General features: G+C 33.5%; 1 protein-coding gene across 1 annotated transcript in view; it reads right to left on the bottom strand.

The window, feature by feature from the left end:
* LOC110033959 (DNA ligase 4) overlaps positions 1-23113 on the bottom strand; it is a gene marked incomplete at its 5' end in the record, with an annotated part of 58025 nt that overhangs the window by 13926 nt on the left and 20986 nt on the right. The window contains 13 exon segments of the mRNA XM_020738141.1: positions 2322-2427; positions 2517-2616; positions 2890-3015; positions 3342-3542; positions 5745-5832; positions 5952-6000; positions 6074-6166; positions 11941-12024; positions 14775-14833; positions 15032-15066; positions 15157-15281; positions 21567-21642; positions 22244-22399. Coding sequence (XP_020593800.1) covers positions 2322-2427; positions 2517-2616; positions 2890-3015; positions 3342-3542; positions 5745-5832; positions 5952-6000; positions 6074-6166; positions 11941-12024; positions 14775-14833; positions 15032-15066; positions 15157-15281; positions 21567-21642; positions 22244-22399 — 1298 coding nt within the window.

Genomic DNA, 23113 nt, shown 5'->3' with positions numbered 1-23113 from the left:
CATACGACAGTGAGTACAATAAAGTGGTATCTGTTCAAGTTATGCTTGCTGCCAAAATCTCTGATGTTGTGTGTCAATCCATATTTCTCCCGGAAAAGATGAAGTAATATCATTTTCTATCAAAATTTTGGCTTCTAAAGGCCGAGTCAGATTCACTGTAGGCATGTCAGCTTTGAGGGGTTTACCGTATACTATCGTTAAAGCGAAGAGAAACTATTGATCAAAACGGTGGATCTTCAAACCTGAGAAGCGCAGCCAAACAGGAATGGTAGGAGATTTAGTACAAGGATCAAAATCCACCATCCATTTTAAAACCTTCATCACCTGGTTTTCTATTCGAAGAACTCTTCTCGCAAATAAATAGATGTAGTCTTCGTCATTTGATAATTGAATAAGAATGTGGCGACCATCCAATTTACCGATTTTCCAACCTCCATTCAGCTTCATTTGCTCAAAGTCCTTTCGAATTAGAGTTTAGAGTTTCCATAAAGAAACTTACCTACTAAGAACAGTCGGCAGGGCACAGCTAGGGTGGAGATCTCTGCCTCAGTGAGAAAGATTGCAGGTTCCCGTTTTTACGGGAAGCTTTTTTGAGAAATCCGATTACAATGCCAAGAACAAAATTGTCGTGGTATCATTGCGGAAACATATTCGAAAAAGGGGCGGAGACGTGGTTATCACTCACGAGCGCAGCTGCGTAGGAATGTCTTGAATCCATTTCTTCAGCAAGCTGTCGATCGACACAGACAGACGCAGACACAGGCAGCCGCGAACTCTAGCGAGAGGTCGACAATGCTGGTGGAAGGCTTGTGTAAACAAATCTCTAGGTGACGCAGATGATGGTGCTGCGACGCGTGGAAGACGACGCAGCTCACGTCTTCTTCGCCGCAATCGACGACGCCAACGCATGGAGATTGGAGTAGCAATGACAATCGAAACGCTAGGGTTCGCCATGAGGCGGAACCTAGCAGAGCGGCGAGACGACGACATTCGTTGGAATAAAAAATATTTGTTTATATATATATATAATAGAAAATTTAAGTGGGGTTACATAAATAAAATTTTATACTTAGCCAACTAAAATAATATAAATAAATAAATAAAATTTCTGACAACATTAATATCATGTTAAGCTTTCAATTTTTATAAGGCTCGACGTCAAGAGAATTCAAATAAAAGACTAATCATTATCAAGGTGGGTACTCTTATAAACCAGTTTTATGGGCTATTATTTATGCTTGATTAATGCAATTAATTTTACTATTATTAAATTTTATCAGTCATTTAGATGTGAATGTTTATAAACTCATATTGTGAAATATTTAATGCATTATAGTACTACATGAGTGATATGAAATTATGAATGATAAAATTTGCATAGATTAATTGTATGTGCATGACTAATTGATGAAATCACCCATTGATGGTACTAGTGGGAAAACATTAATATATCTGTGCATGTAAATGAAAAATGATATTGATATTAGAGTACCTTAAGTGGTACAAAATTTTAGACGGTGCTCCTATAATGGTTATATAGATATAGAATGATATTGATATACTAAGATTCATTGAATAACATGTCAAATATTTATATTAATTTGTTAAAAAGTTTTAACTGACATGCATATTGCTTTCTTTTTCCATTGTATTATTATAGTTCAGGAGTATGAGTATTCACTAGTTTGTTTAGCTCAAATTTATTTTAAGATAACTTTTCAGGTTAATTTAATTGATTAAAAGATGAACAATAGAAGAGAAAATGTGTATAGAAGATGTAAATAACCTGTAACGAGATAAATCTAATTATACTGCTTTAATATAAATTGATTAGTAGTTTTTTCCTCTATTAAATTGTACGTGAATATACAAAATTTAATTCAAATTGTTCGACTGTCTGTTCTCATTTTAGTTAATTCAAAGCCTCAAGTTGGGTCATGACACGGAGCACCACCTAGCCCTCAGATATAGCTTTAGAAGGGAAAACAACCGGCGACGACAAGCTGGACAAAAATCTAAAATCAGAGAGAAAAACTAAAACCCCTTCGCTTGAGTCGCAACCCTAACTAGAAAAAAGGGCTGGCTAGTTCCTTGTGACTCCCTTGCTAAACCGATCGAGCCTCAGGTGAGTCCCGTGTCACCTCCTTTTGAGGCAATCTAGTCCATCTCCTCAACTCCATCCCTCTACCTTTCCTGTTCTCTTGGACCATATTCATCTTTTAGTTACACCAATTTTTATTAAACTGACATTAAATGGTCTAATGGAATTAAATAGTCTCATGAAATTAAATAAGATCTGACAGTATGCTATAGAAGTTTACCTGTTTTATATCTTCAATGTCAACATCCCAGTAATAATAATCAGAGAATGCATCAATCTCCTCTTGGTACTTCTTCTTGGAAGAATCAGCAAAAAACAAAAAGTACCTCCATAGTAGACGAAAATAAAATTATTCTAAGGTCTCAATTAACTGAAAGTAAAAAAAAAAGGCGGAAAAATTCAATTTAAAACCAACTTGGGTTGTAAATGCACAAGTTTCTTTTGATTGCAACAGTCCAAAAACCAAGAATAATGGATGATATCCCCATGACGTATGGCTGCTTGATATTTAATGCCTGTGAGTTGTGTAGGTTTTGCAATTAGCAGGACATTAATAGAAATTTAAAAGAAAAAAATAATCAAATTAGTTCCCCAAATATTTAGGTTGTGCTCTTTTTGATCCAAGGCTTTCTAATTCTCTAATCTGGTTTATCAGCCTATCAAAGAATAGAGAGAAAAAAAGCCGGAGTCTTCAAAAGTTTAGGGTGCAAAATGGAGGGTAAGAAAAGCCTGGGAATTATGAACACTCCATTAATAGTTTGGACATTGTAAGGATGACAATCAAGTACCTTTTTTCTCAGCTGCGATGCAATGAGTTACTGTATCATTAAGATTCATAGAAAATTTTCCTGCATTCTCAATTACTAGTCTGTGGAAATAATCTACTGAAGAAGATGAGGGAACATTCACGAAATCTATACTAGCTAAGGAACAGATACAAAAAATAACAATAGGACAACATGGAATAAAGCTAGAAAGAAAATACGAGCTGAAGCAATCATGTTTTCGCATATAATGGTAAAAAAAATGAGAAGGGTATCAAAATGATCCCAGACTTTTCATAGGTGGTCATTTTAGACCCATAATTTATAAAAATGTACATTTAGTCCTCAGATACTTTTAATATGATTTGAAATAATAGCTAGTGAGGACTATTTTAGCTTGCATTAAAATAGCACGGGGACTATTTTAGCACTTTACTCTTAAACAAATAGAAGGCAAAATAAGATCACAAGGATACAAAACATCATATTTGCAAATATCAACGTCTTCTTTACAGCAGAGACATCAGCCTGGATGGAGTGGGGTGTGATGACAGAAATGCTTCTTTTTTCTCCTTTCCTTGCTATCCTTTTGGGCTTTCCATTAAGTTGTTGCAAAGCTCCTTGATTTACTCTCCGTTGTGTAGTGCCATTGCTTGACTGCACCAAATCCCTAAATGCTGAAACAGAAAAAGTCCTAATCTAATTACAAGGTATAATGAGATTTATAAAAATATATTGATGAAGTAATATACACCATGTATATGATGATATATAATAATAAAAAGATTTAAATTCAATAGAAAGAAACTCATATGTTATAAATTATAAGTTCGTAGTCATTTTGAAGTTTTATATATAATGCATATGTTCAAAAATGCAAAGTGCCAAAATAGTCTCACGGCTATTTGCATTGAGTCATTTTAGTCTCAAAGTTTATAAAAATGATAGATTAGTCCATTGATTGTTTTAATGTGGGCCAAAATAGTCCTTATTGACGATTATTTAAATCTATATTAAAAAAAACGAGGGCTATATTTAAACTTTTATAAAATTTGGGATGAAAATGACACCTCGTAAAGAGTGAGGGGACTATTTTGATACTTTCTAGTTCAAAAATATAAACCTAAGATAAAAGTAACGGTTCAAACTAAAGAAAGGATAAGGGTGCTTGGTGTTGTCATATTGGAATAAGAGGGCAGTGAATGATAACACTTCCATCAAAGTAGTGGTCAACAAAGAAAACACAACAAGTATGTTATGAGAATTTGTGATGAAGAGTGAAAAAAATTTGGTGAGTCAAAAGCCAACATGGAGACAATTCATTCAAAGATAAAACAGAATTAACAGTAAATTTAGCTGTAGACAATATTGAATTGTAAAGCATACTAATGAAGCCCACACAAACAGTTGGAAGAAAGCACTCCAAACTTGAAATGTTCTTAAAAATCCTTCTATCATACACTTCAACCCTTCCTCAACTACTGATTTTAGCCTGATATTATTGTGCATATATAATCTATATTTAACATCTCAATGCAGTTTCTTTATGCTGTAATGTATTCCAATATATTTCCTATGATATTTGATACTCTGATAATTGGCTACAATGCGCGATTAATTAATAAAGAAAGTTCTATGCAAATATCAGTAAAATAAGTTCTATGATGATAAATGCTCAATTATGGATGTAAAGCAATGAACCTATCTCAGTTGGGTTTGGTATATGAAAATTTGATGCAGTGACGTCGTAATAATAGCTCATGTATAATCTTTTGACTTAACCACACGGCCTCTATTCATCACTTTAATTGCACAAGTTTATCTATAAGAAGACCACATGCTGGTAACATCTACATAACAATGGCCTATATACTGAAATTAGTGCACGAAAAAGAAAATAACTTTAAACTGCAATAGGCTACGTCTCCCTAGAACACACTATATATTTTCAAGATTTGAAACGGGGTTTTATTATTCTCATCAAATACCTGGCGATCATAAAATTCTCCACTGAAATAATCTCAAGAACCTTTATAAAAGTGGTAAATATAGAATCTTCTCTTACAAATACTATATAACACCACCACAAATAAAATTAGGGGTGTAAAGCTAAGCTCGAGTCACGATTAACTCGAACTCAGCTTGTCCGTCAAAAACTCGGCTCAAACTCGAACTTTAGATTGAGTTCAGGTTTGAAAATAAGCTCAAGCTCCACTTGTCCATTTATCCCGAGCTCGAGCTCAATTTCACAGGAAGTAGCGGTGAGAGCCATTGCAAAAAGATTGATAAAGCCAACAACTTAATAAAGAATTTGGTTGGTTGGAAGCTTGAGATTAACCTCTAATAGAGATTACTAGATTAGAGAGAAAGGGATTGAGGTATAGATATATACTCTACCCAACTTGGCTCGTGAGTCAATGAGCCGAATCAGCTCAAGATTGAGTTCAAGCTCACAGCTTAAGCTCACTAGCAAATCAATTTCGAGCAAGTTAGACTCAAACATAAAATTCCTCTAGTTTAATGATTATCGAAAGATAATCCAGTTGGATCGATGAACTCAATATGGAAGTCTTGTGTGCGGTCATTTCTTTTGCATATTACCTTAAAACAGCAGCAGCAACACTTACATTAAAATAGCATAGATGAAAAGGAAAAAGATAATAATAAAAAAAATAATAATACGACAAGCACGTATCATTTCAACAAAAGAATGACAAAAATGAATTATTATATTACAGTGGCATTTGCTATTACATGGCAGCACAAACATTGCATCAAAAAAAGTACACTTGCGCATTCACTGATACTTCTACCCAAATAGATTTATTTCATCTACATAAAAGATCAGATTTTTTTTTTCAGCTTTACCAATTTCTTACATTCAACATCGAGGCACTCATGCCACTGCTTGTCATATCTCACACGTTGTATGCGTGGAAACCTCAAACTGTAGGGTGCAGCAAAAACCTAGGCAAATGGAATTCCATTCACAATAGATAAGATATTTAAGACATAAGAAACTCAGAAAAAAAAGATCTATAAAAAATAGATTTGAAAATTGACAACAAATTCTTTTTGTCAAGTACCTCGGATTTTATTGTTCTGATATCACTAGTAATAGAGAGAATAACTGACCTGCATATAAAGAAAATAATGTAAAAGGTGCACATCACAGAAATGCAATGAACAATGAGAATAAAATACTAACTTATCAGGGCTCTCAACCCAAACATCTGGTCTCTCTTTTGAATTATTCGTTACTTCATAAAAAGGCGGCGATCTTTTAGGGTATTCATTCTTCCTGTATAAACAATGGGAGATATTGGCATTCATGCTATTTAATTAAATCCTTAGCTCCAAAATGAGTGCTTAGAAAGTAAAATGGAACAAATAAATAAAGAAAATGCAGCAACTAAATTTTTGAAATTCAAAACTAAGCTCAAGTCGAGAAAAGTCACATAAGAGAAACTCAAGCAAGCAAATAACATAGAATTCAGGTACTTAAAGCCGACTAGATATAAAACTTCAAAGATAACAATACAGATACTCATAAGACAAATCTTTTCCTGAAGAAAAAAGAACGTCGCAAGCACCGTACACTGATATGGCATAAGAAGCATCAAGACCCAAGCACAGATTCATGACAAGATTCTAGTCCAGATTACATTTAGCCAATATATTTTATCTAACTACAATCCCATTAAATAAATTATCCTTTATTTATTTAATTAGTAGGAAGTCAATTTTCTAGGACCATCTTCTCCTAAAATAGGACGGTAGGATTTATCTATTTTTAGAAGTTAATTACATTTTAAATAAATCTTATTTTATCTTATAATCCTTCGTCTATAAATAGAAATTTCAATGCTTGTAGGTTTCATATCTTATTGCCAATAAAAATTGAAATCAATTCACGTTCTCCATTCCACATTCTCTCTCAAGCTCTTCACAAAAATCGAAATTCCAAAGAAACCCTTCTCTGTAAATCTTAAGAAAGCCACAATTCCTTCGTTGGAAACCCCATCCAACTGAAAGTCTTACTCTTTTCTCTCTTTCTACAAGTTTAATTCAATTCTATCTATTAGATATTGAAATCCAGAAAGTTAACAAACATGTCAAGAAAAGAAAGAAGAACATTAAGGTTTCCATAGACAAGCTTCTATAAATAGCACGCTTTCACTTTCCTAGTGATCATAGAGGAATACATGGACATAGCATCGATCCAATTGATTAGCTTAATATGAGAAATCAATTCACGTTCTCCCTTCCTCAGCTCAGCATGTCAATTGTCACCTTAGAGTAGTCTATTTCTCTTTTCTTCTTCTTCCCACCCAAAAGCAAGCTGAAACAAGGAGGAAGCTTGGGGAAGGTCCAAGATGAAGAATCATCTCCGGGATTGCAAGCATTTCTCCTTCCTTTTATTCAAGCAAAGTAAATTCCAAATGATTAGCACTCTAGTTAATCATGTAGGGTTGATTATGATCAATGATTACGAGCAAAACCTAATCAAGAGTTATGCATGATGTCTACATCATTTATCTTTTTACTATTATAATTATGAAAATTTAGAATGAGTGTTACTTTAGATAAGGATACATGAATAGAGTTTGTCTTTGCTTCATCATACTCAAATTAAGATAAAATCATATATCTCTTCATGATTTTTTACACTGAAGGGGTGATAACAGAGTTAATCAACAACAATGAGAAAAAGAATTTTTATTACTGAAAAAAAATATGAGATTACAACTAAACACAATTAAAAGGGAAATACAACAAGATACACAAGTTAACACAACTAAGTGTATCTAAGGGCGGTGGTCAGTTTGGTAAATTGGGATAGGAGGGTGGTTGAGGCTGTGGATGTCTAAAGAAAGGGAAAGATGGAGTTGTGGTTGGCTGCGATAAGGGGAAGGTGGGGGGTGGCTGTTGATTGTTGGCTGTAGAGTGGAAGTGGGGCTGCGGTTGGCAGGGGGAGGCAGGGGGATGGTTAAAAGGCTATGGATTGTTGTAGGAAGGGGAAGCTAAAATTGCAGTTGGCAAGGGGAGGCAGAAGGTGGATAGGGGGACAGAAGGGATGCAGGAAAACAGCCACAGGACGGTTTCCAGGTGGGTTGCAGCAAGTTACAACAATGTCATTAGCAGAAGAAAGATTGTGGATGAAGGAAAGTCAAGGATAATTATCACCTCAGAATGAGTTACAGCTAGAGCACCACTTGCCATTGGATACAATCCAAAAAGGGAGAACTGGAGATGCCGACAGCTGTCCCAACATAAAACTGATGCAAAAACTGATCCTGGAACTAGTTAGGATTCAGTGGAAATACAAAAACAAACTTTTATTAATGTAAAATTAGGGCTACAACACGATACAAACTGGAAAGAAAATACAAATACAAACTAATCTCCAGCTAGGACCGGAAGAGACGATCCGCGAGTGGTGGTGGCGTTGACCATGTGGTATGGGTATGGGGAAGGGTTGACGGCTGCGAAGTAGATTAGGGAGGAGTGTGGTGGGCACTAGGTGTGCTGTACAACAATGGTGGGTTGGGGTGGGCTGGCAGCCGTTGGCCGGGCTGGGACGGCCGGGCTAATGGCTGTAATGGGGCAGCTTGATGTGGAGAAGGGTCGGGAGTGGTGGACAGCAGGTATGAAGGCTGGGACAGAAGTGCGGCAGGCTAGGAAGGGACCTGGACAGCAGGGGCAGAGACAATAGATGGGCGGCCAGGAGGCTGGGGATGAGAGGATGTGGCCAACGACCTATGGGGATGCAGGGAACAGGTTCAGGAGGGAGGTAAGGGGAGATACAACACCACCTTGGAGCGGGATACAGCTGAAGCACCACCCGTCGTCGGATACAGTCCTAGCAAGGGAGAAAAGACTCCAAAGGAGATATCTGAACACAACAACAACCAAAAACTAAATCCTACAACCAGAAAACAACAATTTATAGACTCCCATTGGAGAAGAAAAAGGAAGCAAATAGCAAGGAAACTCCTACACAAAAGGAAGGCGGCGGGGAGGCAGGAATAATCTAGAAAATAACCATTAAAGTTTTTCCATATAGAGAAGAGCACATAAGGGAATAAGAGGGGGGTAGTCTCACTCCCGTACAAAATTCGTGAATACTCCCGCTCGATCCACTAGACTTGATTAATTCCCGCGGGAATTATTGCCAGTTGATTCAGCTGACTGGCGCCTTTAGCATCTCCCATAAAAAAACTTTCCTAATACATAAAAAATAACATATAAACACAAAAATAACATATAAATACTACTAGGATAGCTAAGGGTGGGGTCCCCCTAGTTAGGCAGCAATTCCCACACTGGGAATGGATCAACTGGCCCCCTCCTACCTTAGGTTGAACCGGTTCATGCAAAGCTGAACCGATCAAGGGAGCCTACAGCTGCCGTGTCCCGCACTCTATGCAGGAGACGCCGCCACGTCAAAGGGTCCTATCAATCTCTTCATAGAAAGCTTTAAAAATTAATGTTACAAATTGAAAATTATATAAGCCTTCATGGCTTAGAATATGCAATATAAATTCATGTTAGAAAAGATTTCAAATTAGAATGCCTCATAAATACATGCCAAATAATTATTGAACATGCTCTAAGGTCAAATTATATGTACAGCATAGTTATACCTATTTTGCATAATGACATGACTAGCTTTATTACAGTGAAAATTTAGGAAAATAAATACTATTTGATTTAAATAACTGTGATTAACTAGAAATTTAAGTAAACATTTAAAAATGTATGTTAGTATTGTAAAACTCATAGTCAAAGTTACAGCAGTCATTAAGGTATAATGAATATGTATAAGGCTTATGAAAACAGTAATGTTTGAGCATGAATGAAAATGTCAGATTTAAGAGAAAAAGTAGATAAATGGTAGGAAAAAAACTTATAAGTTACTTAGTTGTATGACTCGAGCAAATATGATATGATGTTGAGGTTGACGAGCTGGTTCACTTAATATTGTTAAGGTGGGTAATCTCATGTCCAAGCCAGCATGCATTAGTTTACACTTGTTTGTTAAAGTTTCCTTCTTCAAAATATTCATTACACAAAAACTACGCTATGAATTACCTTACTCTTTGATAAAATTCATAACATTGCTACAGGTAGAGCATGCAAGCCTTTAAAAATTTAAATAAAATGCTATATTCATTTTTTAGTTAGCGTCTATGATTTCCAAAAATCATGCAACTATTATGATGATGTATTCCAGTTAATTCTACAATTTTCGTCCTTTCTACATGTAACGACACCATTATGGTTATGTTTCAGATCTGATGTGATATTTTAATGTCCTCAAATGTAATTTATTCTATATCTTTCATTTAAATGTCCCTGCTATGATAATGAATTCCAAATTTATTCTATAATTTATGACCATGTTTCTAAACGCCATGCTATCACTATGCTTTTGATTGTAAATGGCATGATATTGCTATATCTATGACTTTAAATAGTTTGATATTGCAAAGTTTATGAAATGCAATTTCAGATTAAAAAACACCTACAAATAAAGTTATTGCAAGAGATAATGAATGCACAGAAAAGTTTACATGAATATGTGCATGTGCATGTTGATAAATGGAGTCCCCTTACGTTACTGAATGGAAACACTAACGCACTTATGTTTTTATGGCTTTAACCTTTTCACCATAGGAAATTGTAAATGCAAAAGTCATGCCTCAGTGTGCTAAAAAGAGATAATATCTACCAGTAGAATGTTATGAAGCTTTTGGCAATAAACATTAGGAGGTGTAATAATTGCACCTTGCTTTGTGGACAAAGAGATGTATTGGTCAACAGTAAGTTAGGTTTGCAACAGATTGCTGTCGCCTATCACTATGGCTCTCGAGATGGAATTTATAATTATTTGCCTTAAAGTTCTAAAGCTATACTATTTTATTTGATGATCCAAAATGATGATGATAACATTTAAAAGCAAAGGTCAACTTACATGGCAAATATTAAGATCACTCTACAATATATGCAATAATAATGATTAGTATGCCAAATATCATGTTTATGCATAGATCTTTGTAATATTAATTGACGATCAAGCATGTTGCTTATTTTCCTATTGTATTTGTTGTTATTTAGAACTATAACATACCCACTGAGTTACATAATTAGATATTACTCGCCCATTAGTTGATAATCATTTTTCAGGAAGCCTTTGATAGAGTAGATGAGTCATAAATAAATTTTGCATAAAATTGACGTGATGTACCTTTGGTTAGGTATGTGTAAATATGGAAGACGTATATGTTTTAGATGGTTTTTTGTTTAGATCTGTTATTCTATGAAATATTAGATACATAGAATTGTGATGTTCATTTTGATATATCAATGATGTTGTATGAGGATCATATGGTAATGTATCTGGATGTTAAATATGCATTTACAACTTTGTAACTTGCATTTACATTAAATGAAAAGATAGTGGCCTCTGCGGCTATCTTGTACTTTGGATGACATCCTTGGATGATTATACATCATTATCAATTGTTATATGAAATGATTTATGGTATATAGTAAGTCGTGGATTGTTAATTGGAATGGAATTTTTTTTAATATAGGTCAGATTCTGAACTTCCTGTTAGACTATCCATAAACCCATGGGATTTAAATAACAGTCAGTAGAGCAATCACACATAATGCAAGTAGAATTCATAAAGATGAAACCTAGAACTACAAAACTTATAGTAATATATTTTAAACTAAAATTTCAAATCTTAAAGTGAAAATTAGAAAATTCATTCCCTCCTGTATTTTCAATTCGCAAGACCCACTATAGCAAAAATCAGTCACAACTAAAACACAGCAAGTTGAAGAAAGAAGAGGCATTTGTTAAGGAATATATCTCTTATCATATGATCTGATGATTAGTAGACAAAAAGATTTTGCCTTCAAAAGATTTTTAAGATGCCTTAAACAAATTAGAAATGAATAATGAGTGAAGAAAAAATCTATCAGTCAGTATACATGAATCTGATAGCTCTTACAAATGCAGTCAGCTTCTTCAGTAACACATAAGAAGACATACGCAAGTACCTTAAGTGGGGCTTCAATTTGGTAATGAGAACGTCGAGATCCTCATCCGTAAGACCAGTACCCACCCGACAGAAGGAAAGGAACCTAAAATAGTTAAAAAAAAGTTATCTATATCAGGGATAATAAAATTCTAGCGTTGTGTATAAATCATTGAACTTTTTGTGATAGTGCACTTATATTCTGCAAAGTTTATGATAATTAGAAAAGGAGGTAAAGCAGTATTTCAATAAAGATCAAAGAAAGATCATTCTAGTAAAAAAAACATTAAGAACACAGCCATATTAAGGAAAAATTACATATGTAACACACAATTCTTATGTTTACATATCGCATATCTAAACTTTCATATTTACATACATAGCATTTTGGAGCTTTAAACCAATGCATGAAAAGGTGTATTTGACTTTTCAAACGAAATGATAATAGTACTATTTTTGATGTGACATTAAAGATTTTAGTACCATCGGTGTAAATGTGAAAGTTTAGGTGTGAGATGTGTAAATACATAAAAATTGTGTGTTATGTATGTAAATGCCCCACATAATAAATATATTCATCGTTCTAATAAAAAATAACTGGCGAATGCCATAATTCCAACAAATTCTCCTAAATTCAAGATATAATCTTAATTTACCAGACAGATGATGCGGGGGCTTGCGCCTAGGGCGCTTGAACTGGGCGTCTGCACGTGGCGCGCTTAAACCAGTTCAGTCCAGGCTTCTGAGGAGCGGTTCGGCCCTTCAAAGCTTGAAATTGCCCCCCCAATCGGATTGAGGTCCAGTCCTAGTTTTCCTAAGACTATATATTTATTTTTGTGGTGCTCCGATTATCTCTTGAACTCCATGTGGTGTTTATCCTTCATATTCCCCATCCTTTCCCATATCGACCCCTTTCACCCTCGCTGCTCCCCCAACGTTCTGGACAACACCTCCACCATTTTCCTTGCTGCTCACTCCTTCCCACTTTACTGCCACAATTCAAGACCCCCATGTGTCATGTTCTTGTAATTTCCCTTTAAGTTGTGTGGTTGTAACTTCCCTAATTGAATTTAAGTAATAATATTTTGTTATCTATTGATGTTTGGGTTAACTACGGTATCATTGTTGCTCCCTATTTAATTTCCACAATATAACATTGGAGAAAATCCTAAAGTTGGATGATCCAATTGGCCTTTTTCAAAGGAGATCAACATTGATGTTCCTTGAAGTGGCTATGGGCTGAAAAGTCATTAAACATGCCAAAAACCAGTTCGTGTCATAAAAAATTACTCTTGGAGCATCCACTCATCCAAACTTAATCACCATGTGGATCAATTAATGTTACCATGTAGGTCAACACAAGTGGTAACGGAGGATGACTAACACGGTGAAGCACCTCTAGGCTCACCAAAAAAACATATAATACAAAGTAATAGTTGGAATCTTTTAAGATGGACTCAATCTCAAGTAGCTCAAAAAAAAAAGTAGGGAGTAGAATGATTTTTGGGCAAGTAGTCACTTTATGCAAAGCAAAGCACAACTTAAAAACATGTATTTATCTATCTATCTCATCACCAACATTCTGAGCCATAAAGCAACATTTTTCTAATAAAAACAAAAAGATGTTGATATGATTTATATTAAAGTCATTAAATATATGTATGATAGAGTTGTTCCTTGTGTTCGAAGAAAAGAAAGACTGACCAAGTATTTTCCTATTTCAGTTAAATTACATCATAGATTGGTTTTAAGCCAATATTTTTTTCTTTAGTTACGGATGCTCTCACTGGACATTTACAAGAGGATGTTCCTTGGTGTATGGTTTTCGCTTATGATATCCTTCTTGTGGATAAGACTAGAGAAAGTGTTCAATGAAAAACTTGAATTATCGAGGTCAACATTAGAGTCTAAAGATCTTTATTTGAGTAGTTCTAAAATTGAATATATGTAATCTACTTTTAGTAAAAGTAGTAGATCTAGTGGCAGAGTTGTAATAACGAGTAATCAAATCATTAAAAGAAGTGAATGTTTTAGATATCTAGGGTTTATTGTTCAAAGTGATGGTGATATAGATGAGGATGTTATTAGCAGAATTCAAGTTAGATGATTGAAGTGGAGGACTCCGTCAGACCTATTTTGTGATAGAAAAGTACCTTAGACTTTAAGAAAAATTTTATAATATGGTGGTGAGACTTGCAATGCTTTATGACGTAGAATGTTGGCTTCAAAAAAAAAGTGTTATTGAGATGAGAATGCTTAGGGGAATGAGTGGCTTGACACTTAGAGACAAAATAAAAAGCGAATGTATCCCTGAAAAGGTTGGCGTAGCTCAAGTGGCAGACTAGATTAGAGAGTCATCTTAGATAATTTGGTCACATTAAACGTCAACCTTCTGATGATCCGGTTAGGAGAGTAGATGTTTTATATTTGACTTATGTTAAAAAAAGTAGAGGTAGACCTAAAAAGACTTGAGCATATTGTATAAAAAATAATCTTAATTTATTAGAATTAAATGAAGATATGACACTCAGTAGGACACATTAGAGAGAAAGGATTCATATAGTTGACCCCACTTAGTAGAATAAATGTTTGTTGTTGTTGTTGTTGTATTATTTTTGAGAATTAATATTATTTTCTAACTACTCTTGATTAAAAAAGTAGGCTCCTGCATTTGGGCTAGTACTATTAAAATTAGCTTAAAAAATATAGAAAAAGAAGTTGATAAACTTTGTATTTAAATTTATAAGCCCCAATAAATACATTACAAGTTCAAATATAAGAAAAATAAAAAAAAGTTTCTTCTATCTAGTTCTGTGATTTTTCCATAAAGCTGAAAAATCAAATTAATTAAGTCACCTTTTGGGAAAACTTGTGGAATCAGAGCGCTCTGCAAGACCAACCAAAAACTGAGCCACCTGTAAATAGGAATGAGCATAAGTTATTTTGGAAAAAAAAATGCACTGCATATTGAATCAAATTTTATATATAAAAATGAATTGGATGAATATATCTTAAATAAAACAGCTATAAAAGAGTGTGCAGTTAATGATAGGATCTTTCTAGTATTTGGCATTCAAATGACTAGCATATACTCGTCATGAATTTAACCTAACCTCTCCCCCGTGACGCCCAGAGCCAAAATAACCACCTAAAATAAAACAGCATATCAAAAAACAAAAAAAAAAAAAAATCCTTAATAACAGGATATATAATTAAAAAAAAGGATGGAAATACAAACCTATAATAAGAACATCAAGATCAGCACCAGCATGTATGTAATCAGGCTTTAACTTCAACCATTTCCCACTTCGGTCACCAGGTTCCCATTTTGAACTAAGGTCTTTCAGCACAATCCCCTCATCTCTGAGTAGAATGATTGAAAAAACATATGAAATAGAAGGAAATAGTTCAAAACGGTTTTGTTAATTTGCTGAAATTGAAAATAAGGAGATTTGAAAAATGTACAAGAGCTCTTGTTCTTCAGATTTCCTCCAATGACAAAGATTATTGATGCAAACTAATGACATCTACTAAACCTTGAAAAGTATGTGATTTCACATGGAGTGTAAATCTAAAATTAGAATTTTCTAACAAAAAAAGTTATTTATTAAGTACTTCCTACAGCCAAAAAATGACTGGTCTTTGAAAATAGAGAGTTTCACACATGGAGTGTAAATCTAAAATTAGAATTTTCTAAGAAAAAAAGTTATTTATTAAGTACTTCCTACAGCAAAAAAATGACTGGTCTTTGAAAATAGAGAGTTTCATGGAGCTAAAGGGAGCAGATATAAAACCACATATAAAATTCCGGGAAAAAAAAAAAGTTTAGACGCTTCAGTTAAAAAATTGGCGGACAAATCATGTCATATACGCTTTGTGGCAACAGAAAACATCAAGCTGCTAAACCTTTTCGGGTTATTAAAAAAAAACTTCAAAATTTGGTTTTAACTGCTGCCTAAGGACCAAAGTTTTCAAGAACTACATCGTATATCAAATTTCCAGTAGCAGCTACCCAATCTCTTCTAGAGAAACCCAACCTGAACAATCCTAGATAAGTAATAAATAAACACACAGAAAATTAAAAATTATCTTTATAATTAAAGATATTAGACATAATATTCTCCCTTTCTCTTTAACTTGAGAAGATAAGAAATAATCAGATTGGAACGAGTTTTTCCTCTTAATAAAAAGGCAAATAACGGAAAAAATAATCATCTTTTATTTTACATTTTTTCAAATAAAAAAAAACCCTTATACTGAAACAAATAATTTAGAAATTTATTATTGTACAAGGCAACAGCATAAAACATAGAGACTACAATAGATAATGGAATATTAGAAAATATGGATGACAGAATTGTTAGGCGTGCTCCAATGTAATCCAGAGATTATAGGTTCAGCTCAAGGAAACAACCTATCCAATAACATCGGGTAAGATTGCATACATTAATCCCTCCTAGAACCCACATGACAAAGCTTCACCCTTAGCCCTAAGGACAAGCAATTCATGGTTTATCAAGATCAAGTAACAAAACTATGGTGATAAGGTAAAAGTCAACTAGACCCAATGGGGATTAATTGAGCTAATTTCAATCACCAAGTCAAATACGGTCTTACCGGCTAACTTAATGATCTTATTAACACTAAGTCAAATATGCTAGGACTACTAAGGATCAAAAGGGTCAATTCAAAGGGCAACAATATTGAACCAAACTTAGTTATCGTACACATGCAAAATAAAAGTCAAGAAATATGAAACTGAGGCAAAAAAAAGCTTGATGAAATGAAAATAATAGACGGACTAAACTAATAAAACTGAGAAAATCACTATGCATAGTTTTGTTTTCCATCTACCAATTAACAAAAGATAAAATTGATTAGCACTAGTAAGAATGCACCTTGCTAGCACCAAAAGAATGCTTGCGTGGGTTTGGCCTTCTCAATTTTACATGCTTACAATAAACATCATTGGTTGAAGATAAACCTTCATGGGAATGACTATAAAAAATTTTGGATACAAAACCGAAAAAGAAAGTGATACCGGAGGTAACCCAAACCACAACAAAAACACAAATATTGTTTCTGAATTCCAAACATATTACAAACACGATACAAGAAAATCAAGAAATAGACGACAAACAAACACGACGACAAAAATATTAAAAAACGTTTGTGGGGGACTACGAGGACGAAGCCTGTTGAACGGCCATTGGTGGCTGAGGAAAGAGGCCTGCGGTTGTAAGGAGGTGGCAGGAGGGTGAGCAGCCACTGGAACAACTTGGGGCGGCAGTCCAAATAGCAGCAGATTGTTGTTTGGGGCTGCTGGGCTGCTGGAAAACAGTGAAGCGAAGGCGTTGCGTGCTGCGAAAGCGAAGTTGGAGGGCTGGGACAATGAGGGCAACGAGGACGAGGGAGGATAAGGCAATTGAGGAGGCTGGAACTGCAGCAAACAGTAGATCCTTGTTGTTATGGGCGGTAGCAGCGAGGGTGGACACTTGAAACTGTTGGAATACAGTAATCCCTTGTTGTTTTGGACGACGGTAGTAAGATAAGGTGATAAGGAGCGATGTGGGAAGCACGAGGAAGGGTAGAGGAAGGATAATCACCACCTCGAGAGAGTGACACAATCAGAGTCGGAGCACCACTCAATCCCTCGGATACACCCCTCGAAGGGAAAAAATATAGGATAAACCTGAATTAAGATATTCAAAACAACACCCCTCATTCTAAGCACATCATCCTCTATTTATAAAGAGGCTAGAATTACTTTAGGTAATGAAAATAAGAATGGAGAATAAAATATAATCAGGTTTTCAAATTTTAGGAAAATATTTAAAATAAGAAAGGATTTAAATACCATGTGGGCATTATTTCTGAAGGGGGTGCCTTTGCACTTCCTTTGGAAACCTTTGCTCCCATGTTTAGGCGCTTGACGAAGAAGGGGGCGCTTTGCTCCCCTTAGGTGCCCAAGCGCCCAACTATGCAGGACATGATTCTGCTTCCCGAGAGACGGACACTTTTGCGCCCAGTTCGAGCGTTTTTGCGCCCGAAGAGTTGGTACGCAAAATTTCTGGTTTTAAGCCAATTTTGAGTGGCTTATCTTTTAGACTTTCTCAGATGTTCTTCAACAAGTTCCTTGTGAAGGAGAGAAGAGTTGAAGAGGAGGATTTATGAGATCTCGGTGTGTGTTGTTCGTGTCAGATTGCAGAAGGAAGATTGTGGAGCGTCCTGAAAGTTTTTTCGTGTGAGTCTTGAGAAGAAACTTATGTGAGTCATTTGTAAAACTATCTGATTTTCATGACCTCGTGGTTTTTTCACGTTCTTGGGTTTTTCCACGTAAAATTCTTGTGTGTTTTTGTAGTTTATTTTTTATTTTGCTTCTATGCTTAAACTTATTATTCCGTTTTTCTAGAATCCTATAATTCTATTCGTTATGACGTTGAGAATTGTTTGGAGGAGTCTCAAAATTTTATAAGTATGACACATCAACTTAATTCCTCCATAATTTGTGCACTCTTGTGCATCTCCTTTATTTTTAAAAATGAGACCAAAATACTCTTTCTCCACATCTCATTCATCTTTTTATTTTTAAAAATAATATTAAAGAGTTTTGTAAACCGAGAAACTCCCAAATCTCTTAAGTATTTCACACTTTAATTAGGATATCATTAGATTCTACTAGTTTTTCGCTCTTGGTTTTCTTTATAGCCTCATCAACTTCTTTTTTACTAATATGACGCTAAAAAAAATGTTTTATTATTAGTAATGATGTTAAGATCACCAAGGCCGATCATCTTTCCAGAAACTTTATTGAAAATTTTATCAAAATAGCTCCCTATTTATTTTTAATATCTTTCTATAATAAAAGCACTTTTTAATTTTCATCTTTAATAGACTTGAATTAAATCTTTACTTTTCATCTCTTTGTTTGACTAGTTTATACATATATTTTTCATTATATTTAGTATTTAATCTATTATAAATTTCACTAAAAGTATAACTTTTAACATCACAAATTATTTTCTTAGACTTCCTGCATGTCACATTCTATTTTTTTTTTCAATTTTTAAAGCTTTTATATTTAAACTATTTTTTATAACACTTCTTATATTTTATTTTTTTTGCACATTATTATTCTACCACTAACTATTTTTATTTATAAAAAATTTTCTTTCTGATTCTTCAAGTACATCTGTTGCCACTTATATTTTATCTTTTCTTGTTACTTTTTTCACATAAAATTTGTTTCTTTACGAACATCCCAAATTTTGAAATCCTGAAATTTACTCATAAAAATAATTTTATTCATGTCTTTTAGGTGCCTCATCTAATTCTATGACATTTTTTTCTTGTATTTTTTATATCACAACTCTTTATCTTAAAATCCAAAACTCATACTCGATGTTAGGTACTTAAATTTTCATGTGAAATGACCCTACAATATTTGCACTCTCGACGATCTCTTTTTCTCATAAAAAAATATACAATTTGTGTTTTATTTGATTCATTTTTATAAATAGTAATATGTTCATCTCTTTTTTTAAATAAAATATTAACAAAAATAAGATCATACGCTAAAAAAAAATTTAATATGGTTCTTCCTTTCTTCAAGAGGTATCATTTGCATTAATATTTTAGGTCATTCCAGAAATTTTCTTTTGAACATATATCTAAACGTATTTGAGGAGCATAAACACTTATAACATTAAAAATCTTAATATTAACAACAATCTTTAGGGGAATCTCAAATTCTATTAAATTTTACTACATTATCTTTCAAATTCTTATTTATAATTATACGTACATCATTTCTTTTTGTTTGGCCAGTTTATACATATATTTTCACCTTCCTTAGTATCTAATCTATTATAATGATCACTAAAAAAATAATTTTTAGCGTCACAAATTACTCTCTTAGACTCCATACGAGCCGTTTGATATTTTTCCTAGTTCTCTAAGCTTTTATATTTAAAACAATTTTTATAACATAACTTTTATACTTTATTTTTTCTTGCACATTATTATTCCATCACCAACTACTTTTATTTATAAAAACTTTTTCTTTTGATTCTCCAAGTACAACTTTTGTCATTTGTTTAATAGTTTTTTTACTTTACCTCACATAGAATTTGCTTCTTTATAAACATCATAAATTTTGAAATCTTGAATTTTGCTCGTAAAAATGATTTTATTTGTCTTTATGGTACATTTATCTAATTCTACGAGGATGATTTCTAGTATTTTTTATTTTACAACTCTACATCTTAAAATCTAGAACTAATAAACAATATTGAGTGCTTAAATCCTCACTAGGAATGACCTTACAATCTTTACATTCTCGACGATCTCTTGAACTCATAAGAAAATCAATTTGTGTTTTATTAGATCCATTTTTATAAGTAATAATATGTTTATCTCTTTTGTTGAATAAATTATTAGCAATAACAAAATCATACGCTAAATCAAAATCTAGTATAACTCTATCTTCTTCATTAATCATTCCAAAACTGCAGCCACCATGAATATATCTAAAGTCTTCTTCCACTCTACCGACATGTCCATTTAAATCTCCTCCAGTACAAATTCTTTCTTCAAGAGGTATCATTTGTATTAAATTTTCTAAGTCATTCCAAAATTTATCTTTCGAACCTATATCTAAACCTAATTGGGAGCATAAATACTTATAATATTTAAAATATTAGTATTAACAATAATCTTAAGGGCAATGATTCTATCTGTAACTCTATTTATTTTTACAATATTATCTTTCAAACTCTTATCTATAATTACAGCTACACAATTTCTAGTTTGCCTCTTACCTTTATACCGAACTTTGAAACCTAAATTATCAATCTCCTTAGCCTTTTCTCCAACCCATTTGGTTTCCTGACTACATATGATATTTATTTTCCTATGAACCATAATATCAACTAATTTCATTAATTTACTTGTTATTATACATATATTCTAAGATTTTATCCAAATATTAATTTTATAGACTAACTTCTTTACCCGCATTCGCCCGCAATGTGGGAACCCTTACTTATTTAACACTATACCCGGGAGCCGGTGTAGCGGCCCTTGCACCAAACCTCACAAAAATGAGGTCAACAACAGCGCGTCGCTTCCAGGGGACGCCCTAGCACTTACACAATGATCAAAAGGATTCATGTCATGATTTTTTTCGACAAGTTTTACGATGGTTGTCGACTACCTAACGCAACCCTCCACTTTTCTCATCCGGGTTTGAGGACAACTTTACATATCTAAGACCGAAGCTTCAAATTTTTACATATATGCCACCTTCCCTGTGCATTAAAAGGTGCATGAAAAAGGTGAATTTCACTTTTTAAAAGTTGAAATGGTGACATTTTATTTGGGTGGTATAAATGTTAAAAGTAAAATTTCGGTACTAGATAAGTAAATACATAAGAATTGGATGAAATGTAGGTAAATGCCCCAAAAAAAACACTATGATGCCAAAGAACCAAAAACTAACATATGCAATTGATGATTTGGATTTTTAGTAGAAAAAAAAAGTTAAAAAATCAGTGGCCTACGGAAAGACAACTTAAATTAACAAGCAACATGGTTACTTTCTTACATATTAATATAAGAAACATGTGATTAGTGGGAGAATTGAAAAACCTGTTTTCAACAGTTTCTTTAAAAAACTTTTCAACCTCTTCTACACAATTGACAATAATAGACCAGCATGGTTGACCTGCAAAATCATTATGAACGCGAGAGGTCAACCCTCAAAATTGTCTGAACAAAAAGATGGCAAAGAATATGTAAATCAAACCTGTTAAGAATAATGGGAATACGTGAATGCACAAATAGGATCACAATTTCTAATTCATAACTAGACTATATATTAAAGGAACATGGCCCGAAAAATGGAAATTGCATTTTCCAATATATTTAATTTAAAAAAACGGGAATGTACATACATGCCACACAATTCTTATGTATTTACACACATCACTTTTTTTTTTTTGAAATCGACCGGCTTATATCTAACACCTAAATGTTAATGTTCACATTCAGAACACTCAATTCTTTAACATTAAATCCAAAATACCCCTTTATTAATCCACTAAAAGTCAAATGCACTTTCTTATACATAGGTTTATAGTACCAAGATGTAATAAATGTAAATATTAAACTTTAGCTGTTAGATATGTAAATCCATAAGAAATGTGGTACTTTCCCTTTAAAAAAGATAAGAATAGAAACTAGTTGATTTAAAACTAAATGCGCCTCTCATTTAGAATAATCTAGCTGCAATATCATGAAAACATAGCAAAAATCAGTAAGCTTACCAACTGGGTGACGTAAGTTAAGACCATCGTTAGGCACCAAAATTTCTAAGCGACCCCTTAATGGTTTTACAACCTTATGAAGCAGCTCATGCCGTTCAGTCAAACTCTGGTGAATAACGCTAGTGTCTCCAGCGTATAGTATATCAAAAGCAACATCTAACCATACATAAAGTTATGCAAAACACAGTGACAGAAGATATGATATGCTTCAACTGTGCCAAAATTGCACTAGATAAATAAAAAATAAAAAAAAAATACAAATTCACAAAGGTTATAGAAGATATCATCATCATTATAACTCTTAACCCAAGTATTGGTGACTGGCTTTATGAATCCTCATTCTCCTTTTTTTTCTTCGTTGAGTGCCACATAATAAGTCAAAATTATTTGCATAAATGTTTTTGTACAACTTCTATCCATCTTAGGTCTGGTTTATCCCATTCCCTTCTTTCCTCGACTTCATTATTATTATTATCTACAGATAATATGGGTGCATTTTCTATCCTTCAGTACATGTCCAAACAACCTAGAGCATATTATTATTGCATATGGAAATAATCTTAAATAAGTGGCTGGCACTTCTCAATCCATGACACCTTGAAACCTTTGGAAAATCGCATTCCATCTATATCATTTCAACAATCCATGGAAAACAGCTCCATCCACTACAATCCAACAACCCACGAGCAACAGCATTCCATTTCTTTTGTGTACTTAATTCTGGATTTTAGAAATAAAGACTTGTTTTCATATTTGTTTTCTTTCCTAAACAATTATTTCTTTATCCAATTATTGTCGGCCGTTTTATTTTTGAAAGTCGTTTGAATTTAATTTAATAGGTATATATATATATATATATATATATATATA

The sequence above is a fragment of the Phalaenopsis equestris genome, unplaced genomic scaffold (assembly GCF_001263595.1).
Source record: "Phalaenopsis equestris unplaced genomic scaffold, ASM126359v1 Scaffold001312, whole genome shotgun sequence".
Lineage (NCBI taxonomy): Eukaryota > Viridiplantae > Streptophyta > Magnoliopsida > Asparagales > Orchidaceae > Phalaenopsis > Phalaenopsis equestris.
The sequence above is the reverse complement of the archived record's forward strand: the minus strand, read 5'-3'. Positions and strand labels throughout refer to the sequence as shown.